The 13,695-nt window shown below is 41.2% G+C and overlaps 1 protein-coding gene across 2 annotated transcripts in view; it reads left to right on the top strand.

The window, feature by feature from the left end:
* Window positions 1–13,695, top strand: part of LOC107680742 (solute carrier family 12 member 2-like) — a 71,294-nt gene that overhangs the window by 16,692 nt on the left and 40,907 nt on the right. For both annotated transcript variants that reach the window (XM_016476790.1, XM_016476789.1), the window contains exons 2-15: window positions 3,764–3,883; window positions 5,073–5,148; window positions 5,420–5,515; window positions 7,581–7,720; window positions 7,817–7,927; window positions 8,021–8,129; window positions 8,655–8,779; window positions 8,871–8,955; window positions 9,042–9,205; window positions 11,346–11,453; window positions 11,572–11,695; window positions 11,814–11,915; window positions 13,263–13,418; window positions 13,504–13,603. In XM_016476790.1, coding sequence (XP_016332276.1) covers window positions 3,764–3,883; window positions 5,073–5,148; window positions 5,420–5,515; window positions 7,581–7,720; window positions 7,817–7,927; window positions 8,021–8,129; window positions 8,655–8,779; window positions 8,871–8,955; window positions 9,042–9,205; window positions 11,346–11,453; window positions 11,572–11,695; window positions 11,814–11,915; window positions 13,263–13,418; window positions 13,504–13,603 — 1,616 coding nt within the window. The remainder of the gene's footprint in view (window positions 1–3,763; window positions 3,884–5,072; window positions 5,149–5,419; window positions 5,516–7,580; window positions 7,721–7,816; window positions 7,928–8,020; window positions 8,130–8,654; window positions 8,780–8,870; window positions 8,956–9,041; window positions 9,206–11,345; window positions 11,454–11,571; window positions 11,696–11,813; window positions 11,916–13,262; window positions 13,419–13,503; window positions 13,604–13,695) is intronic.

Here is a 13,695-nt window from a genome sequence, read left to right as displayed (position 1 = left end):
TAGCCTTCCGTTAACTAAGCTAAACATGCTTACATTAAAATGCCTAAAGCTAAACCTCCCTTGTATTCACATTTCTAAACCTGTTGTCCAACAAAAGAGAACATTATAACCTTTTTACTCCACAACACCAGTCAGATACTTCCTTTTGTGATCTGATGAGGCTTCTTGTCACAGAATGAGGCAGAAAATATGTTTCATATGCTACTTTAAAAAGAATACATTGATTCGCAATGGATTATGAATATACTTAATTATTATGAAAATACCAGATGGCTTGAATAACACAGATAAACTATATTGTCGAGTGTTGATTGTCTTTGTTTTATCATTCAAAACGTTTATATGTTCTGTTTACTCAGTTACAGCTATAATAGCGATGCCTTTGTCCATATAAGGGATTTCCTGGAGGGTCATGAGTTCTCTACTTCTGTGACTGGATGTGGATTTTCTGTGCGAGGGCGCCCTCTGGCATCCAGTATGATTTAAACAGACATCATGTGTTTATAGTGCTAATGGCAAGTCCATCATTTTTTGGGGAATTTTTATTTATTTATTTTTAATAAGTAAGTTTAGGCACCGGAACCGTTGTAAAAGTATCGATTTGGCACCGGTATCGGAAAAAACCCAAACGATACCCAACCCTACTCGGAAGGCTGCAGTCTGCTGGAGGATTCGGCACTGCACACACAGGAGGAGGACAGGGTTAGGAAAGTCTGTGAGCGGTGTTTAGTTGTGTTGATGTGCAGCCAAATCATAGTGATATCCGCAAACTCAACCTAGCACATGATCGCTGACCATTTCGTCCAGAGCCTGCGCTGCTAAATGTTGGCAATGATGACCGTATTTCGAATGTGTGACCGCATACCTCTGCCGGGTTTAGAGCTCCACCGACATCTCTGGGTTTGGTAGGATGAAGAATGCAGGCCACGCTGATGTTATTGTGATGTGCAGCGGATCTAGTGAAGTCTGCAGCGTTACGTGATCGACTAGAGTCTGTGTGGGGCGTCACCAACTCTACAGCATCTACACGCTGTTTGTGTTGTTCATGAGGCCTGTTAAAGATGGCAAGTCTCATGAGATGTTTAAAGTTATTAGCCAACTTCAATATGAAAACTAGCCAACTCTTTACTTTTCCAATTCATGTCTTGTTGTAAATGCTTTATATTACAAAAAAAAAAAACAGTTGATAAAATTATATTTCATAAAATTTCTCTTTCTTAAACTTGTGTTCCTTAAATTCTGAAGCACTCATATGAGCGTGTGTGATGTCTAGTGTTTCACGTGCCCCTCACTGAGCCTCGCGGATTCATGACGAGCTGTTGAAAAGCTCAAACAAAGCCGTGTTTTCATCCATGTCCGTGCCGCTGCTACAGGTCCCTCACTAATGCACACTTTCTGTTCAGTCTGACTGAATAATCAGCTAATGTGTGCTGTGGATTCAGATCCTGCTTCAGCAGGAACCCATAAAAAGAGCAAATAACTTTCCTAACTCGGGTTGACATGTCTATGAGAGAGCACGGAGAGAGATGCGAGAGACGTGTGAAGCAGCGCTGGTCTGTTGTCATCATAGTCATTATACAGTAATGTATGATCACTCAATGCAGTGAGGAGCAGAAATGAACCAGAAAACACTGAACGTGTGTGTGTGTGTGTGTGTGCAGCTCTTTGTTTGACGCACAGTGTTTGGTCGTTTGCACCTCTCAGAAGGCACTTCTCATTGCAGTTTAAAGTCTGGCTTGTTTCATTATTCCAAGTGCAAAAGTTAGCACTATTTTTATTTTTTTTTAAATCACAGGTATTTTAACAGCTAACAACTATTTTTTTAAATATCACCCGATTAATCTGCTGGTATATTGTTTGCCACTCTTTCTTCCCATATTCACTGCTGGGAATAAAAACAGGAGACATGGAGTTAGGGAAGTTATAAAGAACAAAATGAATAAATGTTTTAATTAGGCCTAATTGCTGTTAAATTTAACAAGTTTCATTATTAATTAGACATGCTTTTGGATTACCAAAATTATTTTTACAGGTTAAAACCGATAAAATGAAAAAATGCAATCAAGTCCAATTAAAACAGAATAAAATAATGCTTCATACTGAAATGATCTGGACTGGAATTCTTGCTGTTCATCCTGTTGATTCTGCTGTGAATTAGGTCACTTTATTTGCGGTCTTTATTAGTCATAGAATAGTGTTTGTTTGAATAGGTTTCAATAACCACTAATCACAATGTGTGGTAACGAATCCTTTCGTTATTAGATCCCCACCTTCAGCAGGGTTATTCATCACGGGTTAAAGGTTGTGGCTTTTTTGATGGAGGGGAAAAATATTAGTAAAGTGCTGCCAAGTTATTAGGCGTATAATACAGTATGTCCTGCATCCACTGGCCATCAATACACTCCACTCAATGTCACATATGAATCCCATCAACACTCACTCATTTGGTCAAGGACACAAGCTTCACGTGCCCTTCAGCCGAACGAATATCCTGAAGAAATGTGCTGGTGTGGAGTGAAGAGAGATCCTTCTGTCGGGATCTTTGACAGATTTCTCCTGTACTTTTGTCCTCGGCGTGCAGCGCTGCCATTGAACACCTCAAACAGATGTCAATACGGCACCCGGCTCCTGCGCTCGCATCGAACCGCTGCTTGCTTTTTCCACAGTCCAAACCAGAGCTTTATGTGCGCTGGACAGGATGTTGTAAACTCCTCACATTGTCATTGTGAAGTCTCTCTGTGGATGTCAGGCCGGTCGTTTATTTCCCAGGAGCTGTAATGGCCGGCTGTCTCCGTCATGGCTTTGTTTCTGTGGAGGAGGGACACTTCCTGTGTTTGACCTTTCACAGACACAAGGACAGCAACTGTGCTGCTGTCTCGAGCTCAGGACTGTTTTCATGTTTACAGTTCATTTGCATTAGCCACTTGTACATCATGTATGGTTATATTAGGGATATCCCAATCAGGTTTTTGTTGTGCCCACAGTCACTGAATATTGAGTATCTGCCAGTACCAAGTTCTGATCAGATACTTGTATGTTTCTAGTGTTTGATGCAGAATTCAAGTACATTAAAGCTATTAAAATCAATCCAATGTTTGTGCAGACAGTAAAAGTAATATACGTGTGTGTGTGTGTGTGTATACAAGATGCACTGTTTTATGTGCACAAACTTTATAAAGACATTGAGTCTACTGATGTAAACGTTTTGTATTTTATATGTACAATAAGCAGAACAATTGCAACATAAAGGTAAAAAGTGGAGATATGGTTCGAAAGCATGAAGCTTGCGCTGTCACAATGCCAGTCTGTCACTCAAATCCGAAGCAAGACGCAATCCATAGCAATGCATTATGGCAACAACATCTCTGTGTCTGACGGCAGATAAACGTGAACGATAAATGAGTGAGTGGTCATTACAAAAGTGCGCATCAAAGACACTGAACACGGAAGCTCAAACGTGTGATGCGCTAGAACAGCCCTCACTAGTTCTCATGCGTCACGCTCCCACATTTCTTCTTCTTTTGGTTTAATGGCGGCTAAACACATTTGAGCATCGCCTTTAACTTGTAATGGCGGTTGGCAAATCTACCGAAAGGAGAATATTTGAAATTTTAACTATGACATGAGAACAACTTTTACTTGAAGATAAGTGCTAAAATATTACTATACTTCCAAGCGTTTTCATTTTGGCCGCGAGTGATTCTTCATTGCATGTTACTCCATACTCAGACATATTCATGCGTGTGTTTATCTGCGATTGCAGGAGCCGTTCGAGGATGGCTTTGCTAACGGCGAGGAGCTGACTCCTGCAGAGGAGGCCGCGGCTAAAGAAGCCTCCGAGTCTAAAGGAGTGGTGAAGTTCGGCTGGATCAAAGGAGTGCTGGTAAGAGGAGTTAACATCAGATCAAACATGCTTCAGCAGAAGTCAGCGCAGCAGTTAATGGCATTTGTCTCAGAATTGTGGCACCCACACAAAATCCAAGATGGGAATGAATATAACGTGGGCGATGAGTGAGATTTTTCTGCTGTGGGTGATAATTGTTTTTTTATTAGTTTGCTATATCTGCTGCCTGTAGAGACTCCTATTAGAGGCTGAATGTTAAACTGTCATGCTCTTGTAATGTTTAATATGCTAATACTCTCAACAAGCCGTGGCTTTGCTCAGTGCAAACCGTCTTCCTCGCTGACGCGTGTGAATCCAGTAAAAGCTTTATGGTTCACAGATCAGCTCTGCTTCTCTTCTCTTGGTCAATATTTTGACAGGTCTTCCTTGTCCTTAAAATTGTCCTCATTTTCACCTTCCCAGTCTTAACATTTGACACCAAACAGCTTCTCATAGTGTTGACAAGTGAAAATTCATTTTCATCCAAAGTGTCTTTCAAACCACGGCAGGAATTCAGTCAATCTTTGAAACCGGTTTGTGTTCAAATGTGCTTGAAGGACTGATCCGGGTTCTCCGTCGACAGGCTGTGTGGTGTAATGTCCGTTACCTCAGAAGAAAACTTCTGCTCATCCTTCAGTAAAAACAAAACGGTAAAACGTTTTAGGTATAGTTTCACTTACACTGGAAGTACATGAGGCCAGTTAGTGAACATTACAGCATACGCTGTTCAGTATCGCCACATGACTTAAACATTGAATGTTTACCTCATGTTCATATGGAAGTAGTGTAAAAGAATCGCTTGCTGATGGAGTAAACTCACCCACAGGAATTACAGTAATAACACACAGGCAAAAGTGTATCCATCTGGAACTGTTGTCACGCCACTAAAAGATTATTTTGGAATAGTTTGTATCAAATAATAAACTGCTTCGGCAAAACCCACTGCAGCTCTGGGCAGGTTTGTTTGTCCTGTAGAAGTATTGCTGTTATACTGGTAAAGTCTTTTGTGGTAACGGACGTGACGTCACGCCACACATGCCATCGATAGCCGTCAGCCCGCAGCTTTCCTTCAAACACAGATGGGTTCCTGTCCAGCGCTCATCGTCCCGGTGAATGAGGTTTGAGAAACGGCTTTGGTCCTTGATGTTTTTGTCAGCATGAGTCTAAACTGCATCCTTCCTCTGTGCAGGTGCGCTGCATGTTAAACATATGGGGCGTGATGCTCTTCATTCGAATGACATGGATCGTGGGCCAGGCTGGAATTGGTAGGTTTGACTTTGGTCGGCCGTGTGAATTAGCACTTCAATTCACAAGCACACTCTTGTGTTTTCCATCGAGCTACAGTCATTTCTCATGCACATGTTGAATGTGGCTGTGAGGCGCTGTGAGCGGTCAGCTGTCATTTAGCAGCTCCAACACTGGAAATGCACTGCATACAGTGTGAAGCCAGCCGCAGACGGCTAGTGTTTAGTGCTGAACCTGATAACCATGAGTCGTGGAAACATTCACTGTCATTTCACCTTTTTATTTCCACAGCGTATTCCTGCATCATTGTTGTTATGGCCACTGTTGTGACTACCATCACGGGCTGCTCGACCTCTGCGATCGCCACCAATGGCTTTGTACGAGGAGGTAATTAAAAAAAAGTGCATTAGCACCGTGTGCATTATTTCAACTGTGAATTTCACTGGTGCAAAAACCATTCAAAGGGTGCCTGTTGTGGAACTGTTACACACAAATGACACAATGTGGATAAATGCTGATATTCCATAAACATCCAATTGTTTACTGTACACAAGTGACCCCAACAGGGTTGACATTGTAAGCTCATCTACGGGCAGATGTAAAATGCATAACAAAAATGATAGAAAAAAATACTTTCTCTTGTCCTTTGAGTGCTGCCTTGTCATTTTGTTCTTTGTAGACCCGAGTAAGATATTTAATAAGAGCTCTTATTAACAAAATGACAAGTGAACACTGAAAGGACAAGTTAAAGTCTTCCTTCTATGATTTTAGTAGCCTTTATTTCCTCAATCAAATGTGGATATTTACTACACCAACAAGTTGTAGAGGTTGAAAACACAGCAGAGGACAGGCTAGACATGCACCCATGATGAGGAAAGAGGAGAAAATGGACAGATTCCCAAAAGAGATTTTGGTGGCATCAATTATTGTTACTTGGTCATTACTTGCATGTGGTTAACTTTGTTTACATACAGACTCCCGTTGTATGAACCCTATAGGGTAGAGGTATTGTTCCTGAGGTCTTCACATGAGTTTTTCTCATTTTTGGTGGCATAGTCTTTTTGAACTCCTATCTGAGTGCATGAGTGTGACGCATCTAACTGTTCTAGCACTACACTAACGGCGGATGAAGGGGCAGTAAGGTACTCGGCGTAATGCTTCCAGTTCTCACAGCCTGTGGGGAAATTCAATAGTGTTTTAAGATCTCAGTGTTTTTCTCTCAGGCAATTGTGAGGTTCGTTGGCAGTCTGGAAGGCAGAAATGGATAGCTGTCCCTCTCTACAGGCCTTCATCTGAGAGCAGGGTGATGGCACTAGAGATAAAGTTTTTGTTTCAGTGTGGAAGCAAATCAATATTTTTCCATTAGCACCTCAGGCGTTAGTTATTAACCCAGTCACGGGAGGGTGTGTGTGTGTAGGATTGGGTTTGTTTGAGATCCTCAATGATATTTAGCCGTCACTGCAACTCTTTTTAGTTTAGAGAACTGCTTTCTCACACTCATCAGAACATTACATTCACTACTTTACATATTTTGTTTTTCAGCATTGCATGCAGGATTTGTGATGCGTGTTTGTGCTAATGCTTCCCGTCACTGTAGCACACTGTAGGTGTGTAGCCGTTAATCAGATTAGGCCTAATCTTCTCTGGTATTCCAGTCATTTATTAATACATACACACTTGCATAAGTAAGATCTAGCATTAAACACTCCCTCAAGTCGATCTGTACTCGGTCTCTGTGTTTTCTCACCCCTGATTATTAGGAAAATCTTTAGACTAGGCTTGAATATGGGAGGATGTTTCAGCATAGCTGAGAGTACTTCTTTGTTATTGGTAACTTGACCCGTTATGATCTTATCCACAGGGGTACCTCAGGGTTCGGTGCTGGGCCCATTCCTCTTCTCACTGTATCACTGGGATATATCATTGAGACACACAATGGATTGGACTACCACTGCTATATCCACAACACACACTGCTCTACTTTTTACTCCTGCTTGCCAATAGACAAATTAGCCTGAATGATTCAACCGTTTATTCAGAAAGCTCTCAAAATGCAGTTAACATGAAGAACAAACACAAGGGCAGGACCAGAATCAGTTAATGATTTGAGTTCAGTGAAAGACTGTGTAGCATTTGTTTAGAATCTTGCGTCCGCAGAATGAGGCCAAAGTTGCCAAATGATGAACTGCTCTTGGATAAAGTACTGAAATAACATAACCGAATGTGTGAGTAAGCAATGCATGTATGGCCACCTTTCCTTTTCAAAAGACATGTGGGTCCTAGCAATGAACTTGAATTTGTCCAAGTGTTTGTGTGCACCTGTTCATGAAATCATGATGGTGCGATTTTCAGAATATTTTAAAGGGTCTCTTAATGATGCAACAGGATAACTGATAAATCGGCCTCGAATGGTCTTTTCAGAAAGGTGATCTGTTTAATATCTTTTCTTCAGGTGGGGCGTATTACTTAATATCTCGAAGTTTAGGCCCAGAGTTTGGCGGCTCCATTGGTCTGATTTTTGCCTTTGCCAACGCTGTGGCCGTGGCCATGTACGTCGTGGGCTTTGCAGAAACTGTAGTTGAGCTGCTCATTGTAAGAGGCGCAATTCTGTTCTCTCATACATTGTTCAGTTTGCTTTAAAATGATTGTGTGTATGCCGAATAATCATATGGGTTTGTGTCCGTTTAGAATTCCGGTGCGCTCATGCTCGATGAGATTAATGACGTCAGGATCATTGGAACCATTACGGTCATCCTGCTGCTTGGCGTCTCAGTGGCTGGAATGGAGTGGGAGGCCAAGGCAGGAGATTTAGTGTATCTTCAGTTTTCTTTGATCATCAGCCAGTGCTGACCTTATGAATTCACCATTTGTCAAAATGATTTTGTTTCACAGGCTCAAATATTCCTCTTGTTCATTTTGGTCACTGCTATCTTTAACTACTTCATTGGGACCTTCATCCCTGTCGAGTCCAAGGAGAAATTTGGCTTCTTCAGCTATGACGGTAAGAATGAGCTCATCTAGACCAGCACTTATCCAACCGGTGGGCATCAGAAAGAAAACAAAGCTGTATGTACATGATAAACTGCTATGAACGTTTTTTTTATTTATGTAAAAGGGTGTGCGTCAAATCAAACTCTACTGTGTTTGATAAACATGGTTTGTGCTGAGCACAGTGGTTTGTGCTGTGAATTACTAACTGGCAAGAATGAAACCTTAAAAAATTTAAAAGGTGGAAACCATGAAGCCAAGGCTTCTGAGATTTGCTATAGTTTTTCTTGGTATAATATAAAAAAAAATGTTACTTTAACAGTGTCACTTGATCGCCGCTTGATATCCAAATGAAAACTTGAGTCTTTAGGGAAAACCAGTTAAGAACAATAGTTCAGGATAGTCCAAGGCCACTGGGAATGTTTTTGTGTGACTTGAGTTCTGAGTTTGAAATTTGGTAGTTGTTTTCTCTTTATTCATTCCTGTTGTGCTTTCTATTATCTAACTACTGTAATTATCGGACATCTTGTCTTTTTAGCGGGCATCTTGGCAGATAACTTTGGCCCAGACTTTCGAGGGGAGACATTTTTCTCCGTTTTTTCCATCTTCTTCCCAGCCGCCACAGGCATTTTGGCTGGAGCCAACATCTCAGGAGATCTAGCAGTGAGTGTCGGCAATTCTTTCCTCAACGCATTTAGTAACTCTTCGTCACAGTCTCTGCAAAGATTCTCTGTAATTGTTTCTTTTCTCTAAGGATCCTCAAATGGCCATCCCTAAAGGAACGCTGTTGGCTATCCTCATAACGGGCCTCGTGTACGTGGGTGTGGCCATTTCTGCAGGTAAACTCTCTCAGAATTGCATATCGTTTTGATTACTCCTGTATTATTGATTGATTTGTATTATGTATTGAATGATTTGTTGAAAGGTGCTTGCATCGTGCGGGATGCTACAGGAATGGAGAGTAACGTAACCCTCAGTGGCTTAAACTGCACTGACGCGGCCTGTAAGTTCGGCTATGACTTCACTTCCTGCAGACCTGTTGAAGGAGGGAAGTCTGCCTGCAAGTTCGGCCTTTACAATGATTTCCAGGTACATCATCGACAGCAGACGTGGCCTTTTCTACATTATCACTCCGTTCCAAATCCTAGTGAGGGTCCTGAGCATCATTTTAAGGCATAACGCAAAAACTCTTCCACTTGGCACACAGCAGAGACTCTGGCCAAATGAAACATTTTATTGGAATGTATTGGTTTTAATTAGGGCTGGGCGATATAGCTAAAAAAATTATAAACGATATAATGTTTCATATTGTTCGGTATCGATAATTATTGACATTTTTATAACCTTTTTTAAAACCAAGAGCAATAGAATTTTTTTTATTTAACCACTGTATTTTTAAATTAACCCAGTTTATTGAGACAAACAACAAATATTTTTAGTTTTAGCAGTCAAACACACAATAAAAATTAAATATCTAATTTCTAATGTTTTATATGCAGATTAAATTTAGTCACTTTTGTCTTGTCTCCCAAGGCCACAGGAGGAAATAGCTGTCTATAAAAAACATGCATTACGTCTAAATTAACTCATATAAATCAAATATAATTTTGTAAATTGCATAAACCATTATGAACAAAATAGTATCATGTGTTTATGCATTGCTTAATCCAAAGAGCCAAAGCGCCATTCACACAGACTGCATTTAAAAACATATGAGACACAGTGAAAAGGAATAAACCTCCACAAATTCGTGACATGTTTTCTAAAAGTTTAAACTGTTTTAACTTTGCATGGCTTTCTATACATCTTTTGTGTGAGACGCGAGTGCAGCAGTCATATTTGTCTGTCTAAAAAATGCGCTGAATATGCGTTCTGTGTGAATGGCTTGGTTTCGGTTTTAATCCATTCAAGATCTTCTCCGCATTGAGCTTCTATATGTCTCTAATATTTTGAATGAATAACGCAGCAGCGGCGCGTCTCGTGGGCTAGACTAACAAAACATTAAAATACAACAATGTCACTTTCATCACCACATCTCGCGCTCCCTGATGCACACCTACCATTCAGATGCAAATGTTTATTTTAAATTCGACTAATATTCATTCTTTATTCACAATCTCCTCATCACAGGCACAGCACTCATTTCAGCATGTGTTCGTGTTTGTGTGTGCTGTCTGCGTCACTCAGAGCATGTGCCTATATTGTGCACTATATCGAACATTTTTTATATGGTTATCGAAGAAGGTGTACCGTCGATAAATATCGATACTGTTTTATCTCCCAGGCCTAGTTTTAATGCAGGTAGAAAACTTTTTTTTTTTTATGAAGTATGCTCACTCTGGGACTTGTTCAGGGTTCCTGCGAGTCCTTAAGAAGTCTTAAATTTAGTTGTATCAAATTTAAGGCCATAAAAAGTCTTAAATTGTACAAGAAAGTCTTAATTATGATTTCAAAAAGTCTTTGGGGAGGGAAATGAAAAAAAGAAGAAAAAAGAAATTGGGGACGGAAAGACCAGAATTGCGATATGGCTTAATTTTCAGTGAGCCTGTTGTTTTTGTTCAGACCAATGCAAAAATCGACCCATGTTTTTACCCTGCAAACACGCAGTGCTGTAAATGTGAATTGGTGGATCGATAAAAAGATAATGCATTATAAAAATCTAAACGGTAAAATGTATTTGTTATTTAATTAATATAATAATTTATTGATAATTGTTTAAATTAATGTAATGAATACTTTTAATTAAAACTTTGTTTTTGTGAAAACTTGTATCTGAACTGTAAATCATGCTTTTTACAGTCATTTTAGAGTTTAATATGTTACTATAGACACTGCTTTACCCCGCTCATATGGTATTCATTTTATTTGTGCAGGTCTTAAAGTCTTAGATTTCAGCTTAAAAATCCTGCAGAAACCCTGTTATTTAGTAAGATTTTACCAGAAAAGGTTAATTCTGAAAGTTAAAAAGGTTATTTTTATGTTAATTTAAAAAATCCTTGTATAATTTTAACTGCTGTATTTTTGTGTTAGCTTCATTTGTATTTTACAACTTAAAATACAATTACAATTACAACTTAAGTTGTAATTAATTTGTAAGTTTTGCCATGAAAATAGCCTTAGATGCTGACATGGCAATAAAAATAAATAATACTAACAGCATTACAGACGGGACGCATCAGGATTGGCAGAGAAAGGCTGTGGTTGTGTGTCTGAATGTCTTGTTCTGCAGGTCATGAGTGTGGTGTCAGGCTTCGGGCCCCTCATCACAGCCGGCATCTTCTCCGCGACCCTCTCCTCGGCCCTGGCCTCTCTCGTCAGCGCCCCCAAAGTCTTCCAGGTGGGCATCTCATGCGCTGCTTCATGTCAGAGACCGCTGTGTGTTTTAACATGTGTGGTTTCGCTCAGTGACGTCAGAACAGGTCTTGCTGGTTTTATAGAGTCTTCCATTTCCTCAGGCCTTATGCAAAGACAATATCTACCCTGGAATTGCAGTTTTCGGGAAGGGCTACGGCAAGAACAACGAGCCTCTGCGAGGATATTTCCTCACCTTTGGCATTGCCTTGGCCTTCATTCTCATTGGTAGGATCTCGACAAATTGCATTAATTTTAATTGGTAGAAATTGTTGTTGAATAAAACGATGGGATGGGTTGATGAGGTCACCTCGCTCTGACACATGCTTGTTTTTAATTTCTCCAGCGGAGTTGAACATCATCGCCCCGATCATTTCCAATTTCTTCCTGGCATCGTACGCTCTCATCAACTTCTCGGTGTTTCACGCGTCGCTGGCCAATTCCCCCGGTAAGACGGTCCTCCACTTGTGCTGTATTCACTCTGTAGACAAGCTGGGTCACGTCTCCACAGACGAGCGCTCAAATATCATTAGTGTCAGGATGGTGCGTAACACCTCAGCCTCGCACGCACCTGATGACTTCACACTGAGAGAGTGTGCTGGTAAAGAAGGGGCTTTGAAACTGACCATTTGTTCATTGGAGGTGTAGTGAAATCAGGTGCTTAACCTTCAGAAATGCTGATGCAAACTGTTTAGTTATTGTATTATTAGTAATGCACTTCACACAGCAGATGGCTTCACAGTAGTGAATACAGTGTCAGTGTCAGTTTCAGTTAGCCCTGTAAAGCAGCTCGTGCCTGTTCACTTTGTTCGAGTTCACTTGAAGCTCACAGAATGAACTTTGTTTTGGCCTGATTTCGTTTGAAGTGACGTGACACCGGTTCGTTCTGTGACTTCTCTTGAAGTATATCTGGGCCTTTACAGTGTTTACCAAACTTTGCAGAGTAACAGTTCCTATACAAGGAGAGTGTAGAGTGTCCATTCCTATAGCTGTGTTAATCAGACCTTTTTTATTCAAATGAAAGAAAGTATTTTCATGTCTGAATGACATCATGTTATTGACTGCATTTCTTGTTTTTGAAGTTTTACATGTTTCTTTATTCTTTGTGTGAAGAGGTTTGTTTGTCCCTCAATACCAAAGCTCTAGAAGACCAGCAGGTAGATATCTTCACTTCTGACACTTTATTAGGTAGAGTCTCTGCACACGATTGCATGAACGTAAAGGGTACGTGTAGCTCTCACTCTCGGATGTGGCTCGTTTAAAGCGCTTCTGTACCCTTTATGTCATGTAGTGTCTGTAACCGTGACTCCACTAAATCCCATTAGTCTAGTACATGTCCTGTGTTCAAGAAGCCTCCCTAGTGGTGGTAACAGCCCGTATGTGTGTTAACTGGTGCTAACTTCATTTAATCAATTCTGTGTTCATGCTTTTGTGAAACTGACTCATTTCAGCTGTGCAAACTGTTGTTAAGGCTGTGACACCGTTAACAGTCTGGTATGAAATGTCTTGAGCAGATTCTGGACGCTCTGATTCTGTGCGGTGGCGTCCCGTTCTTTGTGTCCCACACTGTTGCGTAACGTGGCAGAACGGCACAGTTAGCACTTTCCTACCACAAAGAACCATTGTTGGTTTTATCCCAACTGTTTAGTTGCTCCGTTCCAATACGTGGCTCCCGTTGTGGGGTGTAATTAGGGTATTTTGACCTTCTCCTATGTTGCCAAATGCTCACCCGTAGTACTGCAGCGGATGCCCTGCTGTTTGACTGGAGTCTGAGTGTTTGCTCCGTGTTTGTCAGGATGGAGGCCGAGCTTCAAGTACTACAACATGTGGGTGTCTCTGGCCGGGGCCATCCTGTGTTGTGTGGTCATGTTCATCATCAACTGGTGGGCGGCCCTCCTGACCAACGTCATCGTCCTGTCCCTTTACATCTACGTCAGCTACAAGAAACCAGGTGAACCGGACTGGACCATGAGACACAGCATCAGTTGTTCTTCAGTGCAGCAGCAGTGCTTCATGGGATTGTTGTGGTCTTACAGATGTGAACTGGGGCTCGTCCACTCAAGCTCTGACGTATCATCAGGCCCTGACACACAGTCTGCAGCTGTGCGGAGTAGCTGACCACATCAAAACCTACAGGTAACACAGCCTCCATCAGTGTGAGTGAGTGAGTGGGTGTGAGGGTGGGTGTGGGTGAGGGTGTGGGTGTGGGTGAGGGTGAGGGTGTGGGT

This window comes from Sinocyclocheilus anshuiensis, unplaced genomic scaffold, assembly GCF_001515605.1.
Source record: "Sinocyclocheilus anshuiensis isolate Anshui unplaced genomic scaffold, SAMN03320099.WGS_v1.1 scaffold1474, whole genome shotgun sequence".
In the NCBI taxonomy this organism is placed as follows: Eukaryota; Metazoa; Chordata; class Actinopteri; order Cypriniformes; family Cyprinidae; genus Sinocyclocheilus; species Sinocyclocheilus anshuiensis.
Note: the sequence above shows the minus strand (reverse complement) of the source record. Positions and strands in the feature narration are given on the sequence as shown.